Source organism: Anomaloglossus baeobatrachus, chromosome 4, assembly GCF_048569485.1.
Source record: "Anomaloglossus baeobatrachus isolate aAnoBae1 chromosome 4, aAnoBae1.hap1, whole genome shotgun sequence".
Classification (NCBI taxonomy): Eukaryota; Metazoa; Chordata; class Amphibia; order Anura; family Aromobatidae; genus Anomaloglossus; species Anomaloglossus baeobatrachus.
The window spans coordinates 248,533,614-248,552,418 of NC_134356.1; the positions used below are offsets into that span (position 1 = coordinate 248,533,614).

Sequence of the window (18,805 nt, forward strand, 5' to 3'; positions counted from 1 at the left end):
TCCAATCAGAGCTGGGACGGGTGAAACACAGGTCACCCAGCTCCAGCCAATGATCAGGGCTACAGCTGCACTGATCTTGGCTGGATTTCAATGTTTCAGTGGCTGAAACATTAGTGGCTGTGATTGGCTAACGAACGCTGCTCAGCCAATCACAGCCTCTGTAGGTCCTGGGAGGAGAGACCACCCCTCCTGAGGTCCTCTCCTCCCCGAATCTAAGGTATTTGCAGTGATCGCAGCCACCAGGGCTGCGATTTCGCCATGACGTACTGGGTACGTCATGGGTCCTTAAGTACCAGGGAGCCATAACGTACCCAGTACGTCATAGGTTGCTAAGGGGTTAACGTCCAACACACACACACACACAAACACACAAACCATTCTTCTCACCTGTCCCGCGCTCCCTCCGCTGCCTCACCTCTGCTTCATGCGGCCCCTCAGGCTAGTTAGTGCGGCCCCCAGGCCCGTGCCCCTGTTCCCTATCGCGGCAGGTGCCGTGTCACTGTCAGTGATTTATGTGAGATGATTGTATTGCCGGCGCGAGAGCGCAGCGCCGGCAACACATTCATCTGACATAAAGTGCAGACAGTGGCTGCGGCACCTGCACCTGCCGCGATAGTGAACAGGGGCACGGGCCTGGGGGCCGCACGAAGCAGCCTGAGGGGCCGCATGCGGCCCGCGGGCCGCGTGTTTGAGACCCCGACCTAGAATATAAGACATATTTTCAGTCGTTTCACACTTTTTTAAGTATTTCATTACACATATTTTAATTCATAGTTTTGATGCCTTCAATGTGAATCTACAATTTTTAGTCATGAAAATAAAGAAAACTATTTGAATGTGGAGGTGTGTCCAAACTTTTGGTCTGTACTGTAGATATATATATATATCTATATATATAATATATATATATATATATATATATATATATATATATATATATATATATATATATATATATATATATATATATATATATATATATAATTATATATATATATATATACAGTCATATGAAAAAGTTTGGGCACCCCTATTAATGTTAAACTTTTTTCTTTATAACAATTTGGGTTTTTGCAACAGCTGTTTCAGTTTCATATATCTAATAACTGATGGACTGAGTAATATTTTTGGATTGAAATGAGGTTTATTGTACTAACAGAAAATGTGCAATCCACATTAAAACAAAATTTGACCGGTGCAAAAGTATGGGCACCTCAACATAAAAGTGACATTAATATTTTGTAGATCCTCCTTTTGCAAAAATAACACCCTATAGTCGCTTCCTGTAGCTTTTAATGAGTTCCGGGATCCTGGATGAAGGTATTTTTGATCATTCCTGTTTACAAAACAATTCCAGTTCAGTTAAGTTTGATGGTCGCCGAGCATGGACAGCACGCTTCAAATCATCCCACAGATTTTCAATGATATTCAGGTCTGGGGACTGGGATGGCCATTCTAGAACATTGTAATTGTTCCTCTGCATGAATGCCTGAGTAAATTTGGAGCAGTGTTTTGGATCATTGTCTTGCTGAAATATCCATCCCCTGCGTAACTTCAACTTCGTCACTGATTCTTGCACATTATTGTCAAGAATCTGCTGATACTCAGTTGAATCCATGTGACCCTCAACTTTAACAAGATTCCCAGTGCCGGCATTGGCCACACAGCCCCAAAGCATGATGGAACCTCCACCAAATATTACTGTGGGTAGCAAGTGCTTTTCTTGGAATGCCTTGTTTTTTGCCTCCATGCATAACGCCTTTTTATATGACCAAACAACTCAATCTTTGTTTCATCAGTCCACAGGACCTTCTTCCAAAATGTAACTGACTTGTCCAAATGTGCTTTTGCATAACTCAGGTGACTCTGTTTGTGGCGTGCTTGCATAAACGTCTTCTTTTGCATCACTCTTCCATACAGCTTCTCCTTGTGCAACATGCGCTGTATTGTTGACCGATGCACATTGACACCATCTGCAGCAAGATGATGCTGCAGGTCTTTGGAGGTGGTCTATGGATTGTCCTTGACTGTTCTCACCATTCTTCTCTGCCTTTCTGATATTTTTCTTGGCCTGCCAATTTTGGGCTTAACAAGAACTGTACCTGTGTTCTTCCATTTCCTTACTATGTTCCTCACAGTGAAAACTGACAGTTTAAATCTCTGAGACAACTTTTTGTATCCTTCCCCTGAACAACTATGTTGAATAATCTTTGTTTTCAGATCATTTGAGAGTTGTTTTGAGGAGCCCACGAGGCCACTCTTCATAGGAGATTCAAATAGGAGAACAACTTGCAAGTGGCCACCTCAAAAACCTTTTCTCATGATTGGATACACCTGCCTATGAAGTTCAAAGCTCAATGAGGTTACAAAACCAATTTAGTGCTTTAGTAAGTTAGTAAAAAGTAGTTAGGAGTGTTCAAATCAAGAAATTGATAAGGGCGCCCATATTTTTGCACCGGTCAAATTTTGTTTAAATGCGGATTGCACATTTTCTGTTAGTACAATAAACCTTATTTCAATCCAGAAATATTACTCAGTCCATCAGTTATTAGATATATGAAATTGAAATAGCTGTTGCAAAAACCCAAATTGTTATAAAGAAAAAAGTTTAACATTAATAGGGGTGCCCAAACTTTTTCATATGACCATCTATATCTATCTATCTATCTATCTATATATATATATATATATATATATATATATATATATATATAAAATGTTCCAACCCTGTCTAGTGCATCTTTCTAGTGCAGATGCAGGACCAAACAAAGCAATGTGAGAGCTCAGCACAGAGACTGCAGGCTGTGCTGTGATGGTATGCCGTGCTCTATCCGGACACTGCAGTGATCTGCACTTCCTCAGGGCAAGACATGACTGCAGCGGTACCCTGCTCCTGCCTCCTTCTTAAACAGCTGACACACAGTCTTCCCAGCCTCTGCAGGAAGTCGGCAGCTGGAGCACCCACGTGTGTCCACTGTTTAAATTAAACAAGTATTGATTTGCTGCTCCTCACACCCGCTTGTAGTCACTGACTAAAGAGAGAGGTGGGCGGGGAGCAGCTAATGAATATTCGTTTACTGACTGAAGAGAGCAGAGAGAGGTGGGTGGGGAGCAGCTAATGAATATTCGTTTACTGACTGGAGAGAGGTGGGCAGGGAGCAGCTAATGAATATTCATTTACTGACTGGAGAGAGGTAGGCAGGAAGCAGCTAATGAATATTACTTTACTGACTGAAGAGAGCGGAGAGAAGTGGGCGGGGAGCACCTAATGAATATTAATTTACTGACTGGAGAGAGGTGGGCGGGGAGCAGCTAATGAATATTCATTTACTGACTGGAGAGAGGTGGGCGGGAAGCAGCTAATGAATATTCCTTTACTGACTGAAGAGAGCGGAGAGAAGTGGGCAGGGAGCAGCTAATGAATATTCATTTACTGACTGGAGAGAGCAGAGAGAGGTGGGCGGGGAGCAGGTAATGAATATTCGTTTACTGACTGGAGAGAGGTGGGCGGGGAGCAGCTAATGAATATTAATTTACTGACTGGAGAGAGGTGGGCAGGGAGCAGCTAATGAATATTCATTTACTGACTGGAGAGAGGTAGGCGGGAAGCAGCTAATGAATATTACTTTACTGACTGAAGAGAGCGGAGAGAAGTGGGCGGGGAGCACCTAATGAATATTAATTTACTGACTGGAGAGAGGTGGGCGGGGAGCAGCTAATGAATATTAATTTACTGACTGGAGAGAGGTGGGCGGGAAGCAGCTAATGAATATTCCTTTACTGACTGAAGAGAGCGGAGAGAAGTGGGCAGGGAGCAGCTAATGAATATTCATTTACTGACTGGAGAGAGCAGAGAGAGGTGGGCGGGGAGCAGGTAATGAATATTCATTTACTGACTGGAGAGAGGTGGGCGGGGAGCAGCTAATGAATATTCATTTACTGACTGGAGAGAGGTGGGCGGGGAGCAGCTAATCAATATTCGTTTACTGACTGAAGAGAGAGGTGGATGGGGAGCAGCTAATGAATATTTATTTACTGACTGGAGAGAGGTGGGCGGGGAGCAGCTAATGAATATTCATTTACTCACTGGAGAGAGGTGGGCGGGGAGCAGCTAATGAATATTCATTTACTCACTGGAGAGAGGTGGGCGGGGAGCAGCTAATGAATATTTGTTTACTGACTGAAGAGAGAGGAGAGAGGTGGGCGGGGAGCAGCTAATGAATATTCATTTACTGATTGGAGAGAGCAGAGAGGTGGGCGGGGAGCAGGTAATGGATATTCATTTACTGACTGAAGAGAGCGGAGAGAAGTGGGCGGGGAGCAGGTAATGAATATTCATTTACTGACTGAAGAGAGCGGAGAGAAGTGGGCGGGGAGCAGGTAATGAATATTCATTTACTTACTGGAGAGAGGTGGGCGGGGAGCAGCTAATCAATATTCATTTACTCACTGGAGAGAGGTGGGCGGGGAGCAGCTAATGAATATTCATTTACTCACTGGAGATAGGTGGGTGGGGAGCAGCTAATGAATATTCATGTACTCACTGGAGAGAGGTGGGTGGGGAGCAGCTATTGAATATTCATTTACTCACTGGAGAGAGGTGGGCGGGGAGCAGCTAATGAATATTCATTTACTCACTGGAGAGAGGTGGGCGGGGAGCAGCTAATGAATATTCATTTACTCACTGGAGAGAGGTGGGTGGGGAGCAGCTAATGAATATTCATTTACTCACTGGAGAGAGGTGGGCGGGGAGCAGCTAATGAATATTTGTTTACTGACTGAAGAGAGGAGAGAGGTGGGTGGGGAGCAGCTAATGAATATTTGTTTACTGACTGAAGAGAGGAGAGAGGTGGGCGGGGAGCAGCTAATGAATATTTGTTTACTGACTGAAGAGAGGAGAGAGGTGGGCGGGGAGCAGCTAATGAATATTTGTTTACTGACTGAAGAGAGAGGAGAGAGGTGAGCGGGGAGCAGCTAATGAATATTCATTTACTCACTGGAGAGAGGTGGGCGGGGAGCAGCTAATGAATATTCATGTACTCACTGGAGAGAAGTGGGCGGGGAGCAGGTAATGAATATTCATTTACTGACTGGAGAGAGGTGGGCAGGGAGCAGTTAATCAATATTCATTTACTCACTGGAGAGAGGTGGGCGGGGATCAGCTAATGAATATTCTTTACTCACTGGAGATAGGTGGGTGGGGAGCAGCTAATGAATATTCATTTACTCACTGGAGAGAGGTGGGCGGGGAGCAGCTAATGAATATTCATTTACTCACTGGAGAGAGGTGGGCGGGGATCAGCTAATGAATATTCATTTACTCACTGGAGAGAGGTGGGCGGGGAGCAGCTAATGAATATTTGTTTACTGACTGACGAGAGAGATGGGCGGGGAGCAGGTAATGAATATTCATTTACTGACTGAAGAGAGAGGTGGGCGGGGAGCAGGTAATGAATATTCATTTACTGACTGAAGAGAAAGGAGATAGGTGGGCGGGGAGCAGCTAATGAATATTCGTTTACTCACTGGAGAGGTGGGCGGGGAGCAGCTAATGAATATTCATGTACTCACTGAAGAGAAGTGGGCGGGGAGCAGGTAATGAATATTCATTTACTGACTGGAGAGAGGTGGGCAGGGAGCAGCTAATGAATATTCATTTACTGACTGGAGAGAGCAGAGAGAGGTGGGCGGGGAGCAGGTAATGAATATTCATTTACTGACTGGAGAGAGGTGGGCGGGGAGCAGCTAATGAATATTCATTTACTGACTGGAGAGAGGTGGGCGGGGAGCAGCTAATCAATATTCGTTTACTGACTGAAGAGAGAGGTGGATGGGGAGCAGCTAATGAATATTTATTTACTGACTGGAGAGAGGTGGGCGGGGAGCAGCTAATGAATATTCATTTACTCACTGGAGAGAGGTGGGCGGGGAGCAGCTAATGAATATTCATTTACTCACTGGAGAGAGGTGGGCGGGGAGCAGCTAATGAATATTTGTTTACTGACTGAAGAGAGAGGAGAGAGGTGGGCGGGGAGCAGCTAATGAATATTCATTTACTGATTGGAGAGAGCAGAGAGGTGGGCGGGGAGCAGGTAATGGATATTCATTTACTGACTGAAGAGAGCGGAGAGAAGTGGGCGGGGAGCAGGTAATGAATATTCATTTACTGACTGAAGAGAGCGGAGAGAAGTGGGCGGGGAGCAGGTAATGAATATTCATTTACTTACTGGAGAGAGGTGGGCGGGGAGCAGCTAATCAATATTCATTTACTCACTGGAGAGAGGTGGGCGGGGAGCAGCTAATGAATATTCATTTACTCACTGGAGATAGGTGGGTGGGGAGCAGCTAATGAATATTCATGTACTCACTGGAGAGAGGTGGGTGGGGAGCAGCTATTGAATATTCATTTACTCACTGGAGAGAGGTGGGCGGGGAGCAGCTAATGAATATTCATTTACTCACTGGAGAGAGGTGGGCGGGGAGCAGCTAATGAATATTCATTTACTCACTGGAGAGAGGTGGGTGGGGAGCAGCTAATGAATATTCATTTACTCACTGGAGAGAGGTGGGCGGGGAGCAGCTAATGAATATTTGTTTACTGACTGAAGAGAGGAGAGAGGTGGGTGGGGAGCAGCTAATGAATATTTGTTTACTGACTGAAGAGAGGAGAGAGGTGGGCGGGGAGCAGCTAATGAATATTTGTTTACTGACTGAAGAGAGGAGAGAGGTGGGCGGGGAGCAGCTAATGAATATTTGTTTACTGACTGAAGAGAGAGGAGAGAGGTGAGCGGGGAGCAGCTAATGAATATTCATTTACTCACTGGAGAGAGGTGGGCGGGGAGCAGCTAATGAATATTCATGTACTCACTGGAGAGAAGTGGGCGGGGAGCAGGTAATGAATATTCATTTACTGACTGGAGAGAGGTGGGCAGGGAGCAGTTAATCAATATTCATTTACTCACTGGAGAGAGGTGGGCGGGGATCAGCTAATGAATATTCTTTACTCACTGGAGATAGGTGGGTGGGGAGCAGCTAATGAATATTCATTTACTCACTGGAGAGAGGTGGGCGGGGAGCAGCTAATGAATATTCATTTACTCACTGGAGAGAGGTGGGCGGGGATCAGCTAATGAATATTCATTTACTCACTGGAGAGAGGTGGGCGGGGAGCAGCTAATGAATATTTGTTTACTGACTGACGAGAGAGATGGGCGGGGAGCAGGTAATGAATATTCATTTACTGACTGAAGAGAGAGGTGGGCGGGGAGCAGGTAATGAATATTCATTTACTGACTGAAGAGAAAGGAGATAGGTGGGCGGGGAGCAGCTAATGAATATTCGTTTACTCACTGGAGAGAGGTGGGCGGGGAGCAGCTAATGAATATTCATGTACTCACTGAAGAGAAGTGGGCGGGGAGCAGGTAATGAATATTCATTTACTGACTGGAGAGAGGTGGGCAGGGAGCAGCTAATCAATATTCATTTACTCACTGGAGAGAGGTGGGCGGGGAGCAGCTAATGAATATTCTTTACTCACTGGAGATAGGTGGGTGGGGAGCAGCTAATGAATATTCATTTACTCACTGGAGAGAGGTGGGCGGGGAGCAGCTAATGAATATTCATTTACTCACTGGAGAGAGGTGGGCGGGGAGCAGCTAATGAATATTTGTTTACTGACTGAAGAGAGAGGAGAGAGGTGAGCGGGGAGCAGCTAATGAATATTCGTTTACTGACTGAAGAGAGAGGTGGGCGGGGAGCAGGTAATGAATATTCATTTACTGACTGAAGAGAAAGGAGAGAGGTGGGCGGGGAGCAGCTAATGAATATTCGTTTACTGACTGGAGAGAGGAGAGAGGTGAGTGGGGAGCAGTTAATGAATATTCCTTTACTTTAAACAGCGGGCTCACGTGGTTTCTCCAGCCGCCGGCTTCCTGCGGCAGTGACCCTCCCTGCCTCCTGTGATCCCACTCCACAGCCGCTGCCTCGGACTATAAAACGCACCAAATTTGGAGGAAACAAAGTGCGTCTTATAGTCCGAAAAATACGGTATCTGTTTTTCTTTCATTTGTAAATGATCCGTTTTTTTGCTTACAGTAGTGTATCACCTTCACATGTAAGATAAATAGCAATGTGTTAACTCCCATGGCAAAGAAACAGATCTTGCAAAAATTCATTTCTTTTAAAACGGACAAAACGTTTTGTTTGCACAACTTTTTTGCCAAGGGATCCGTTCTAATAGGTGATTACCGGACATAGCCTTAGCCAGGGATGATAACCAATCAGTGGAAGATTTGAGCGCTTTCTCTGGCCCGGGGGATAGCATCACATAAATTCCAAGCACAGATGCAAGACTCAATATTTTAATATTAGAACACCAATTGACAAACCATGAAAAAAACATATGACAAAGATAGAAACTAGACTAACAAATGTAGATGGAGACGCACGGGTACCATAAATCAAAAACAATCAAATGGTTGGGAACAGTACATGGAGAGACTAGGAGTAAATAATAATGGGGCAGAAACAAAAAACAAATCAAATAAGAAAATATAAAAAAGTGAAATGACCAAAAGACACAAAAATTATGATAGTTTGTAAACCATTATTTTGACATATATAAAGGCATGTGCCCTGGGAGAGGTATAACAGTTGTAGATAAAAAGCTACACACGGTAAGTATGTCAAGTACAGGTGCCAATATTGCCAATAAGAGCACTCTGTGAGCAAGGTTAAATCAATCCTGTAGAGAAAAAGAAGACAGGGAAAGGTACTGACCCGGGTTCATGGTGAGAACACTGTCTATATTTGACGGTGAACCTTCAGGTTCAAATAATTGAGCAAGTAATATAGGTTCATTGGCTAAAAGTGGTTTGCTACAGGCAACTCATCACGTCTTAATGGTGAACAATAGAAGCATTGTGTGTAGCTGTGAGAGAACTCAGTGATTTCAGGGGTGTGAAGTTTAGAGAGAATCTGTCACCAGGTTTATGCTGTCCCATGAGAGAGCAGCATAAAATAGGGGCTATAAATCCTGATTCTATCCCTGCATCACTTATTCGGCTGTTATTGTTTAGATTAAACAATGCTTTCTCTGCTGCTCTTCTGAATGACGAGCTCCTGCATTGTAATCCTCTAAATAACAAGCTCTGTCTAACCACAATGAGGCTTTTTCTGCCCAGGTTTTTGCCACACTGTGCATAGGCAGGAAGCTCCCACTCAATTATGGGTTGTGGGGATAGGAGGAGCTCCTAAATATTGAGAACTACATAGCAGGATCTCATCATTATGAGGACTAGCAGACCTGCAAAAGATAAATTTTGTCAAAACTACAGTCAAAACTACAGCAAGAAGCTCAGTAAGTGCCGATCGCTGGAATCTGGGTCCTTGTTCATGCTTTATGCTGCTCTCTGTTTAGGAAGCAAAAACCTGGTGACAGATTCCCTTTAACTTCGAAGCAGGTCATATTTATAGTGTCTAAAGTTAGGATTTATTTCTGTTTCTCAAGACCTGGAGCTACAGTGGTTCCGGAAAGTATTCAGACCCCTTTAAATTTTGAACTCTTTGTTTCGTTGCAGCCATTTGGGAAATTCAAAAAAGTTCATTTTTTTTCTCATTAATGAGAAAAAAAACAGAAATGTAGAAAGTTTTGCAAATTTTTTAAAAAAGAAAACCTGAAATATCATATGTTCATAAGTATTCAGACCTTTTGCTCATACACTCAGATTTGAGTCACATGCTATCCATTTCCTTGTGATCCTCCTTTAGATGATTGTACTCCTTCGTTGGAGTCCAGCTGGGTTTAATTAAACTGATAATACTTGACTTGGAAAGGCACACACCTGTCTATATAAGACCTCACAGCTCACAGTTCATGTCAGACCAAATGAGAATCATTAGGTCAAAGGAACTACCCAAGGAGCTCAGCGACAGAATTGTGGCAAGGCACAGATGTGGCCAAGGTTACAAAAGAATTTCTGCAGTACTCAAGGTTCCTAAGAGCACAGTGGCCTCCATAATCCTTAAATGGAAGAAGTTTGGGACCACCAGAACTCTTCCTAGACCTGGCCGTCCAGCCAAACTGAGCAATTGTAGGAGAAGAGCCTTGGTGAGAGAGGTAAGGAAGAACCCCAAGATCACTGTGGCTGACCTCTAGAGAGAGGGAGGGAGATGTAAGAAAGTTCCACAAAGTCAACTATCACTGCAACCCTCCACCAGTTGGGCCTTTATGGCAGAGTAGCCCAACGGATGTCTCTCCTCAGTGCACGACATATGAAAGCCCTCATAGAGTTTGCAAAAAAACACATGAACGACTCCCAGACAATGAGAAATAAGATTCTCTGGTCTGATGAGATAAAGATAGAACTTTTTGGTGATAATTCTAAGCGGTATCTGTGGAGAAAATCAGGCACTGCTCATCACCTGCCCAATACACTCCCAACAGTAAAACATGGTGGTGGCAGCATCATACTGTTTTTCAGCTGCAGTGACAGGATGACTTGTTTCAATTGAAGGAAAGATGAATGTGGCCAAGTACAGAAATATGTCATGGAAGAAAACCTCTTCCAGAGTGCTCTTAACCTTAGACTTGGCTGAAGGTTCACCTTTCAACAAGACAATGACCCTACGCACATAGCTAAAATAACAAGGAGTGGCTGCAGAACAACTGTGACCATTCTTGACTGGCCCAGCAAGAACCTGGACCTAAACCCAATTGAGCATCTCTGGAGAGACCTGAAAATGGCTGTCCACCAACGTTCACCTTCCAACCTGACAGAACTGCAGAGGATCTGCAAAGAAGAATGGCATCCTTAAATCCAGGTGTGAAAAACTTGTTGCATCATTCCCAAGAAAACTCATGGCTTTCTAGCTCAAAAGGAGGGTGCTTCTACTCAATACTGAGCAATGGGAATGAATACATATGACCTTGTGATATTTCAGTTTTTCTTGTTTAATAAATTTGCAAAAATTTCTACATTTCTGTTTTTTTCTGTCAAGATGGGGTGCAGAGTGTACATTAATGAGTAAAAGATAAACTTTTATGAATTTACCAAATGGCATTAAATGAATTGGCCAAATGGCATTAAATGAATTTACCAAGAGCACAGTGGCCTTGATAATCCTTTAATGGAAGAAGTTTCGGACCACCAGAACTCTTCCTAGACCTGGTCATCTAGCCAAACTGAGCAATCGAGGGAGAAAAGCCACAGTGAGAGAGGTAAAGAAGTACCCCAAGATCACTGTGGCTGAGCTTCAGAGATGCAGTATGGAGATGGGAGAAAGTTCCACAAGGTCACCTATCACTGCAGCCCTCCACCAGTTGGGCCTTTATGACAGAGTGGCATGACAGAAGCCTCTCCTCACTGCAAGACATATGAAAGCTTGCATAGAGTTTGCAAAAAAATACATAAAAGACTCCCAGACTATGAGAAATAAGATTCTCTGGTCTGATGAGATGAAGATACAAGTAAAATATATCTTTGTACCGTGTTAGCCAGTAGAGATAAAAAAATTGTTTAAAAGAACAGAGAGTCCTCAGTGGTCAACCACTGAGATGAAGATAGAACTTTTTGGTGATAATTCTAAGCGGTATGTGTGGAGAAAACCAGGCACTGCTCATCACCTGCCCAATACAATCCCAACAATGAAACATGGTGGTGGCAGCATCAGCTGCAGGGACAGGACGACTGGTTGCAACTGAGGGAAAGATAAATGTGGCCAAGTACAGAGATATCCTGGAAGTAAACCTCTTCCAGAGTGCTCTTAACCTCAGACTTGGTCGAAGGTTCACCTTCCAACAAGACAATGACCCTAAGCACACAGCTTAAATAACAAGGAGTGGCTTCAGAACAACTCTGTGACCATTCCTGACTAGCCCAGCCAGAGCCCTGACCTAAACCTAATTGAGTATCTCTGGAGAGACCTGAAAATGGCTGTCCACCAACGTTCACAATCCAACCTGACGGAACTGGAGAGGATCTGCAAGGAAGAATGGCAGAGGATTCCCAAATCCAGGTGTGAAAAACTTGTTTCATCATTCCCAAGAAGACTCATGACTGTACTAGCTCAAAAAGAGGGTGCTTCTACTCAATACTGAGCAAAGGGTCTGAAGACTTATGACTCACTTTCTTTTTTTTAAAATTTGCAAAAATGTTAACATTTCTGTTTTTTTTCTGTCAAGATGGGTTGCAGAGTGTACATTAATGAGAAAAAAAATAAACTTTTTTGAATTTACCAAATGGTTGCAATAAAATAAAGAGTGAAAAATTTAAAGGGATCTGAATACTTTCCGTACCCACTGTAATGTCTCTCCCTACACATATACACAAATTGTTTGTATGTGTTGTGTCCATTTGTCATTTGTATGTACACAAGTACACATTGATCTAAGTGTTGTGCTGTAAACATAATAGTAGTGAAGTCTATGACTATATAGACAGTCCAAATAAATGCTGGTTATGCTTAAGCACATCTGCAATATTTTTGTGTTTCTTATTGAACTGGATTTATTTATATTTGATACATTTATTTTTTGTTAGAATCGAATTAACAAAATTGAAGCCGATTTGATCATTGAAAGAAATGCCTTTGAAGAACAAAAGGCCAACGCCAAAAGGCTTTTGGAAGAACTGCAATCTAAATCAGCTGTCAAAATTCAGGCAGTGTTCAGAGCACACCAGGTACACAAAATGTACGCCCCTATATTAATGCAGAAAAAAGAAGATAGGAAAAGAAAGGAAGAACTACAGCACAAAATGGAAATGGAAAAGAAAGAGCTAGAGGAGAAAATTAAGATGAAACTTGAGGAGAAAAGACGAAAAGATGAAGAAAAGAAACAAAATGAGGAAACTGCAAAAAAGAAAATGGAAGAAGCCAAAAGAAAAGAGTTTTTTGAACAGGAAACAAGGCAGCGGGAATATGAGAAGAAGAAGAATGAAGAAAAAATGAGATTGGAGAAAGTGAAACTAATGAAACTGGAAGAAAAAAGGAAACAAGAAATGAACAACCTCACATATGCTATGGAGAATTTGAGCCAAGCTGAAGGTCAGCCCAAAGCAGAACTGAATCTCACCCTTAACACGGCTGAGAAAGTTGTAAAGGGGTCTGAGGAGAAGGAAAATCAGGAATCACAGAGCAAGATCCAACAAAAAATAGGGGTCAGAATGAAGGGAAAGAACAGTGAAAACAACATTGATGTAAGAACATTTGACATGGAACCTGGAGATGTCAACAGGGAATCAGACATGGACACTAATAATTCTCCATTGGTACATGATAGAAATTCCCAGCATATGCAGAAGAATATCGAAAAGGAAAGCCCTTCTTCTATGTTGACTCGTGTGACCGTTATTTCTGCTGGTGATGAACTGGTCCCTTGTACAATGTCTACCACAGGCCACTTAGAAGAACTAGACGTAAGCCAAATTGTAGGACACTCAAAAGAGGAAACTTCATCTATTTCTGAAGCCCTAAATGATGGGGTTCTGCCGGATCAAGCTGAGGCAAAGAGACTTTCATGGATGAAATGCTGCAAACCTTGGTCCAAGATTTTGAGGGATAACCAAAAGGTTGTGATTAAGAAAGCAAGACAAAGGAAAAGCTCTGCAGCCAAACAGCTACCTCCGCTAAAGGAAGCCCTTATTCTGCACAGCAGTCCATGCCAGCACCTGGAACAGGTAGAGTCTGCTTTTTATTCTGGCATTGAATATACTCATGTTTTTAGAAGTATGCAAGTGGTCATAGCAATTTTTATAACGTTAAATGGAATGTTGATTACATTTTTTAGTCTGAAAAGTTAGCAAATTTGTTTGGCCAGCTCCTCTTCTGTCCTTTTTATGTCACACATGGTAAGCGTGGCACCTCTCCAGGCCCATCTTACATCAACTATGCTTTTACTTTTACAGATCACAGTCTCTGTAAATCTGCTCTTAAGGGGGCTTTACATGCTACGACATCGCTAATGCGAACTCGTTGGGGTCACGGAATTTGTGACGCACATCCGGCCGCATTAGCGATGCCGTTGCGTGTGACACTGATGAGCGATTTTGCATCGTTGCAAAAACATGCAAAATCGCTCTTCGGTGACATGGGGGTTCTCAAATATCGTTACTGCAGCAGTAACGAGGTTGTTCCTCGTTCCTGCGGCAGCACACATCGCTCCGTGTGACGCCGCAGGAACGAGGAAGCTCTCCTCACCTGCCTCCCGGCCGCTATGTGGAAGGAAGGAGGGGGCGGGATGTTACGTCCCGCTCAGCTCCGCCCCTCTGCTGCTATTGGGCGGCCGCTCAGTGACGTCGCTGTGACGCCGCACGGACCGCCCCCTTAGAAAGGAGGCGGTTCGCCGGTCACAGCGACGTCGCCGGGCAGGTAATTACGTGTGACGGGTCTGGGCGATGTTGTGCGGCACGGGCAGCGATTTTGCCCGTGTCGCGCAACAGATGGGGGCGGGTACCCACACTAGAGATATCGGGACCGATATCGCAGTGTGTAAAGCCCGCTTTAGTCCATGGTGGAATACAGATCCATGGCTAATTTTCCACTGAACCTAAAGGACATTACTGACTGGTTTGAAACTCCCCTTAATTCAGTTAAAAAGGAAATTATCTGTTACCTCTGAACTATGATGTTTTGCAACACAAAACTGTATATTTTACACTGCAAATGCTGAAGAACCTCTTTTTAGATCGCATAGGGATAGTAGCTGAAATTGATATCATGGTTTAAAAACTGTACTTGGCTATCTTCAGCAGATCTCTAGAGAGTTCATATAGGACACCATAGAGCTCAATTTTGTTTTTGTCCTAGTGGTAGGACTACCAACAGTTAGTAAGTTATCCCCTGTCCTATAAATAGATCATAACATAAGAACTTAGTACAACCCCTTGAAGCTGAGTTTCCATGGAAATATTTAGCCTATAGTGATGGGGGAACTCTCACATATCTGGGATCGGCGGGACTAACTGGACTTCAAAAAAAATCTATTCCGGCCCAAAATTGATCCCAGATATCTGGCTGGACGCCGGCCCCCACCTAAGTCTATGGAGACCAGGATCCAGCACTTAAAAATGTTGGTAGAGGGTATAGTAGTATTAGATATAATCCGCTATTCTTGCCGAGTCTCTGGCGAAGCTGTAGCTGCTTTCAGGCAGCTCCCTTTTCTTCCGGGGCCTCTCATTTATCTTCATGCATATTCACTGCTTCCCCCGCCCGCCGACAGTCCGGGTGACTGTCATTAGTTGCAGTCAGACGCGCCCCCAACCGACAGCTGGGGGCTAATATTCTCAGGCTGGGTAGACCCATGCTCATTGCTCCCCCCAGCCTAAAAATAGCAGCCTGCAGCTGCACAGAATTGTCACATCCATTAGAATCCCGACACTTTATCCTGCTCATCCCGATTGCCCTCCTGCGGTGGCAATCGGGGTAATAAGGGGTTAATAACAGCCCACAGCTGCCACTAAGCCCTAGGTTAGTAATGGGTGATGTCTGTCACCCTCCCATTACTAATCTGTAAGTGAAAGGAAATAAACAGAAACACTAAAAAAATCCTTTATTTGAAATAAAATATAAAAAAAACACCCTCTTTCAGCAATTTATTAGCCCCAAAAGTACCTAGGTTCAATATAATCCACACAATTCCAGCTCTGCTACATCTGAAGGCACAGTGTGCAGCCATAGAACAATGATTATCCCCTGTGAGCTTCAGGCAGAGACTAAGCCGCACGATGAACATTGATGTCACTAAGGTTAGTTGTGGTTGTAAGAGGGTGTCCAGTGCCCTACCACCCCCACTTTGAGCTGGTGACTTGTGGTATTGCAAAGTATATGTGTGTGTTTTCTTTTACTGCATTGTATGGTATTATTGTATTAATGTAAGGTATTGTCCTGTGATATGGCTGCCACCAGGTGTCACTAGTTCCCAGGTCCCTTAGTGAGAAGGGATGGATAGGGAGTTGACAGGGCAGCAGGGGTTAAGTGAGGAGGTAGTTCACCAGCACAGGAATAGATATAGGGCAGAGTTTGCCAGGGTAGAGACAGTAGGGAAAGGATGGAAGAGTGAACAGAACAAGAAAAGAGGACCTACCGGGTCGAATGAAGCAGAGTGGAAAGGACAGTGTAGAGGTGACTGAGGCAGGATTGGAGAAGTGATAAGAAAGAAGGATCCAGACAGAAGGCAGCTTGTATGCAGTGAAGTGTAAAAACAGGGAGCAAAGAAAGGAGAATTTGGGCGCACCTATATATGGCCGGCACCTGTCACTACCTGAGGGAATGCAGGCAAGGTGGGAGGGCATCTTGGTCCATCCATTTTTGCGCTGAACGATCCACCATTATGCTGAGGGATTGGGTCAGGAATAGGAGGATAAATCGCCCCATAGAGGCTGTCACTGTAGAGCCGAGCCGGGTACAGAAATACAGAAATAATTGACTGTAAATGGTGATGATGATGATGATGAATCTGCCTTCAGAAAAGTGAAAGCAGCTGTTCAACGTTTATTCAGTAACATTATGGAGGTTTTACCTGGTGGTGGTCTCCTTCCTGATCGTACAGAGCGCAAGGCCCATGAACGTGAACGGGACTCAGGACAGCACCAGAAAGGTATCACCTCAACACTCACTCCTTACACCACTCTGCCCCCCTTGTTTGTATTGTGCTGGGGTGGGTTGGGGTCCACAGGCCTCACCCACAACTGCCCCTCTCCGGCACTTTACACGGTCACAGTTGGAGGTTCCCATGATCCTCCAACTGTGATCTCAGGTCCCTGAGATCACAGAGTTGCATCTCTTGGCACAAAACCGCTATTTATTTTTAGCAAGAGGTGCAGATTTGGTGCTGAAATTTTTATACCATATTTCTGCACCCAATCTGCACTTTTTGGCAAAAAATGCCGCATGCGATTTCGATGCAGTTTTTGCCAGGAGGTGTAGATTGGGTGCATGAAAATGGTGTAAAAAGTTTAGCACCACATTTGCATCTCATCCCAAAAAATGCAAAAACTTGGTTTTGACTCAGTTTCATTGTAGTTTTCTGCCATGAGGTGCAAATTTGGTGCTGAAATGTCTGCACCAGATTTCAGCACCAAATTTGCACCTCCTGGCAGAAAACCTGCACCGAAACTGCATGAAAATCGGTTTTTGTTTTTTTGCATTTTTGGACCAGGAGATGCAAATTTGGTGATTAATTTTTTACACCATATTCATGCACCCAATCTACACCTCCTGGCAAAAAATTGCATCATTACTGCATCATACCGCATGCGGTAGTGATTCATTTTTTTGCCAGGAGGTGGAGATTGGGTGCAGGAATATGGTGTAGAAATTACAGCACCAAATCTGCATCTCTTGGCAAAAAAAACACGGTTTTCTGCCAGGAGATGCAGGTTTGTACACTCAGTGAGCTCACTTGAGGTCAGGTTACCTGTGATCACAAGTGGAGGACCGTGGGAACCTCCAGCTGTGACTGCAAATAACCTGAGTGATGTCACCACTCATCGGGTGGCTCATTAGTTCTCTGCCTGAAGCTCACAGCAGGCGGTGATATTCTATGGCTACCCTCTGTCACTTCAGATGTAGCAGAGCTGGAATTGTCATGGGTCCTCGTGTGGATTACATCAGACCTGGGTGCTTTGGGGGTTAATAAATTTGTGAAAGAGGGTGGTTTTTTTTTGTATTTTTATTTTTTTTTTTAAATAAACAATTTTTTCGGTGTTTGTGTGTCGCTCGGAGACCAGGGGTACTCAGATCCGGGCCACGAGGTCACTTCTGTGGGTATCACGGTGGCGTGACCCAGTCTGTGATCCCAGGCTCCACAGTGAAAAGGGGATTGGTAAGGGAGATTGTCCGTGACGCCACCCACGGGTTGTGGTGATGGTGGACACCACCGCTGCGATGAAGGTGCCCCCACCGCTGCGATGAAGGACTCCCGGGAACGGTGTTGGGATGCAGCTTTGGATGTTAACCCCTCCTTGGGTAGGGGCAGTTGGTCCCGGGGCCCGTTCGGGGATAAGCAGGGAGCAGGGCGCAGTGCTGCGGTGCGGTGCCCGAGGGCATGGGCGTACTCACAAGTATTTCACACAGAGTCACTGGTAAACTAGGAATTGCCAGTGTCCGCAGCCTTCGGTACGGGGGTGTTAGTGTCCCACACACGGTGCAGCAGCTCCTGTTCTTTTCCTGCAGCCAGGTGCCTCTCTCTCCACTCTCTTCCTCTTTCTCCTCAGCCGGGAACGGGGAATCCACTCCCCTGCAGTGATCCGGGTCACCCTAGGTACCGGCGGGCCACTACCCTGCCCCGGCTACCTCTGGCCCCTTCCTCACTAACAGCCTGTCCCGGCCCTTTCGGAGCACACTTCTCTATCAGCCTGGGAGCTACAACTCCAGACTCCTCTCCTGTCTGTCTCTCCACACACTCTGCTCCAGCCCCTCCCCTCTGCTCTGTTTTTCTCTTACACTGGGGGGATGTGGTTTGTCCTGCTGCACCGGTGTGGGATCAGGTTACCAAGGAGGATTAACTCTTTCTGTGACAACCTGGCTTTGCCAGGGCGTCACATTTGTGTATTTATTTTCATTTACAGATTAGTAATGGGGGGTCTCATAGACGCCTCTCTTTACTAATCTAGGGCTTAGTGGCAGATGTGGGCTGACCCATGACGTACTGGGTACGTCATGGATTGTGTGCAGTTAATCCCCGCCCCCTGCCGTGGCTAGGCGGCGGCGGCGATCCGTGCACATATCAGCTGTTTTCAACAGCTGACATGTGTGCCTGCTAGTCGCGGGTGGAATCGCTTCCACCCGCGGCCATTAACCCCTTACA

At 44.8% G+C, this 18,805-nt stretch overlaps 1 protein-coding gene across 1 annotated transcript in view; it reads left to right on the forward strand.

Annotated features, from left to right (window-relative positions):
* The window catches only part of LRRIQ1 (leucine rich repeats and IQ motif containing 1), a 399,791-nt gene that overhangs the window by 43,144 nt on the left and 337,842 nt on the right, over nucleotides 1-18,805 (forward strand). Inside the window, exon 7 of the mRNA XM_075342423.1 lies at nucleotides 12,540-13,676. Within this exon, the coding sequence (XP_075198538.1) occupies nucleotides 12,540-13,676 (1,137 nt within the window). The remainder of the gene's footprint in view (nucleotides 1-12,539; nucleotides 13,677-18,805) is intronic.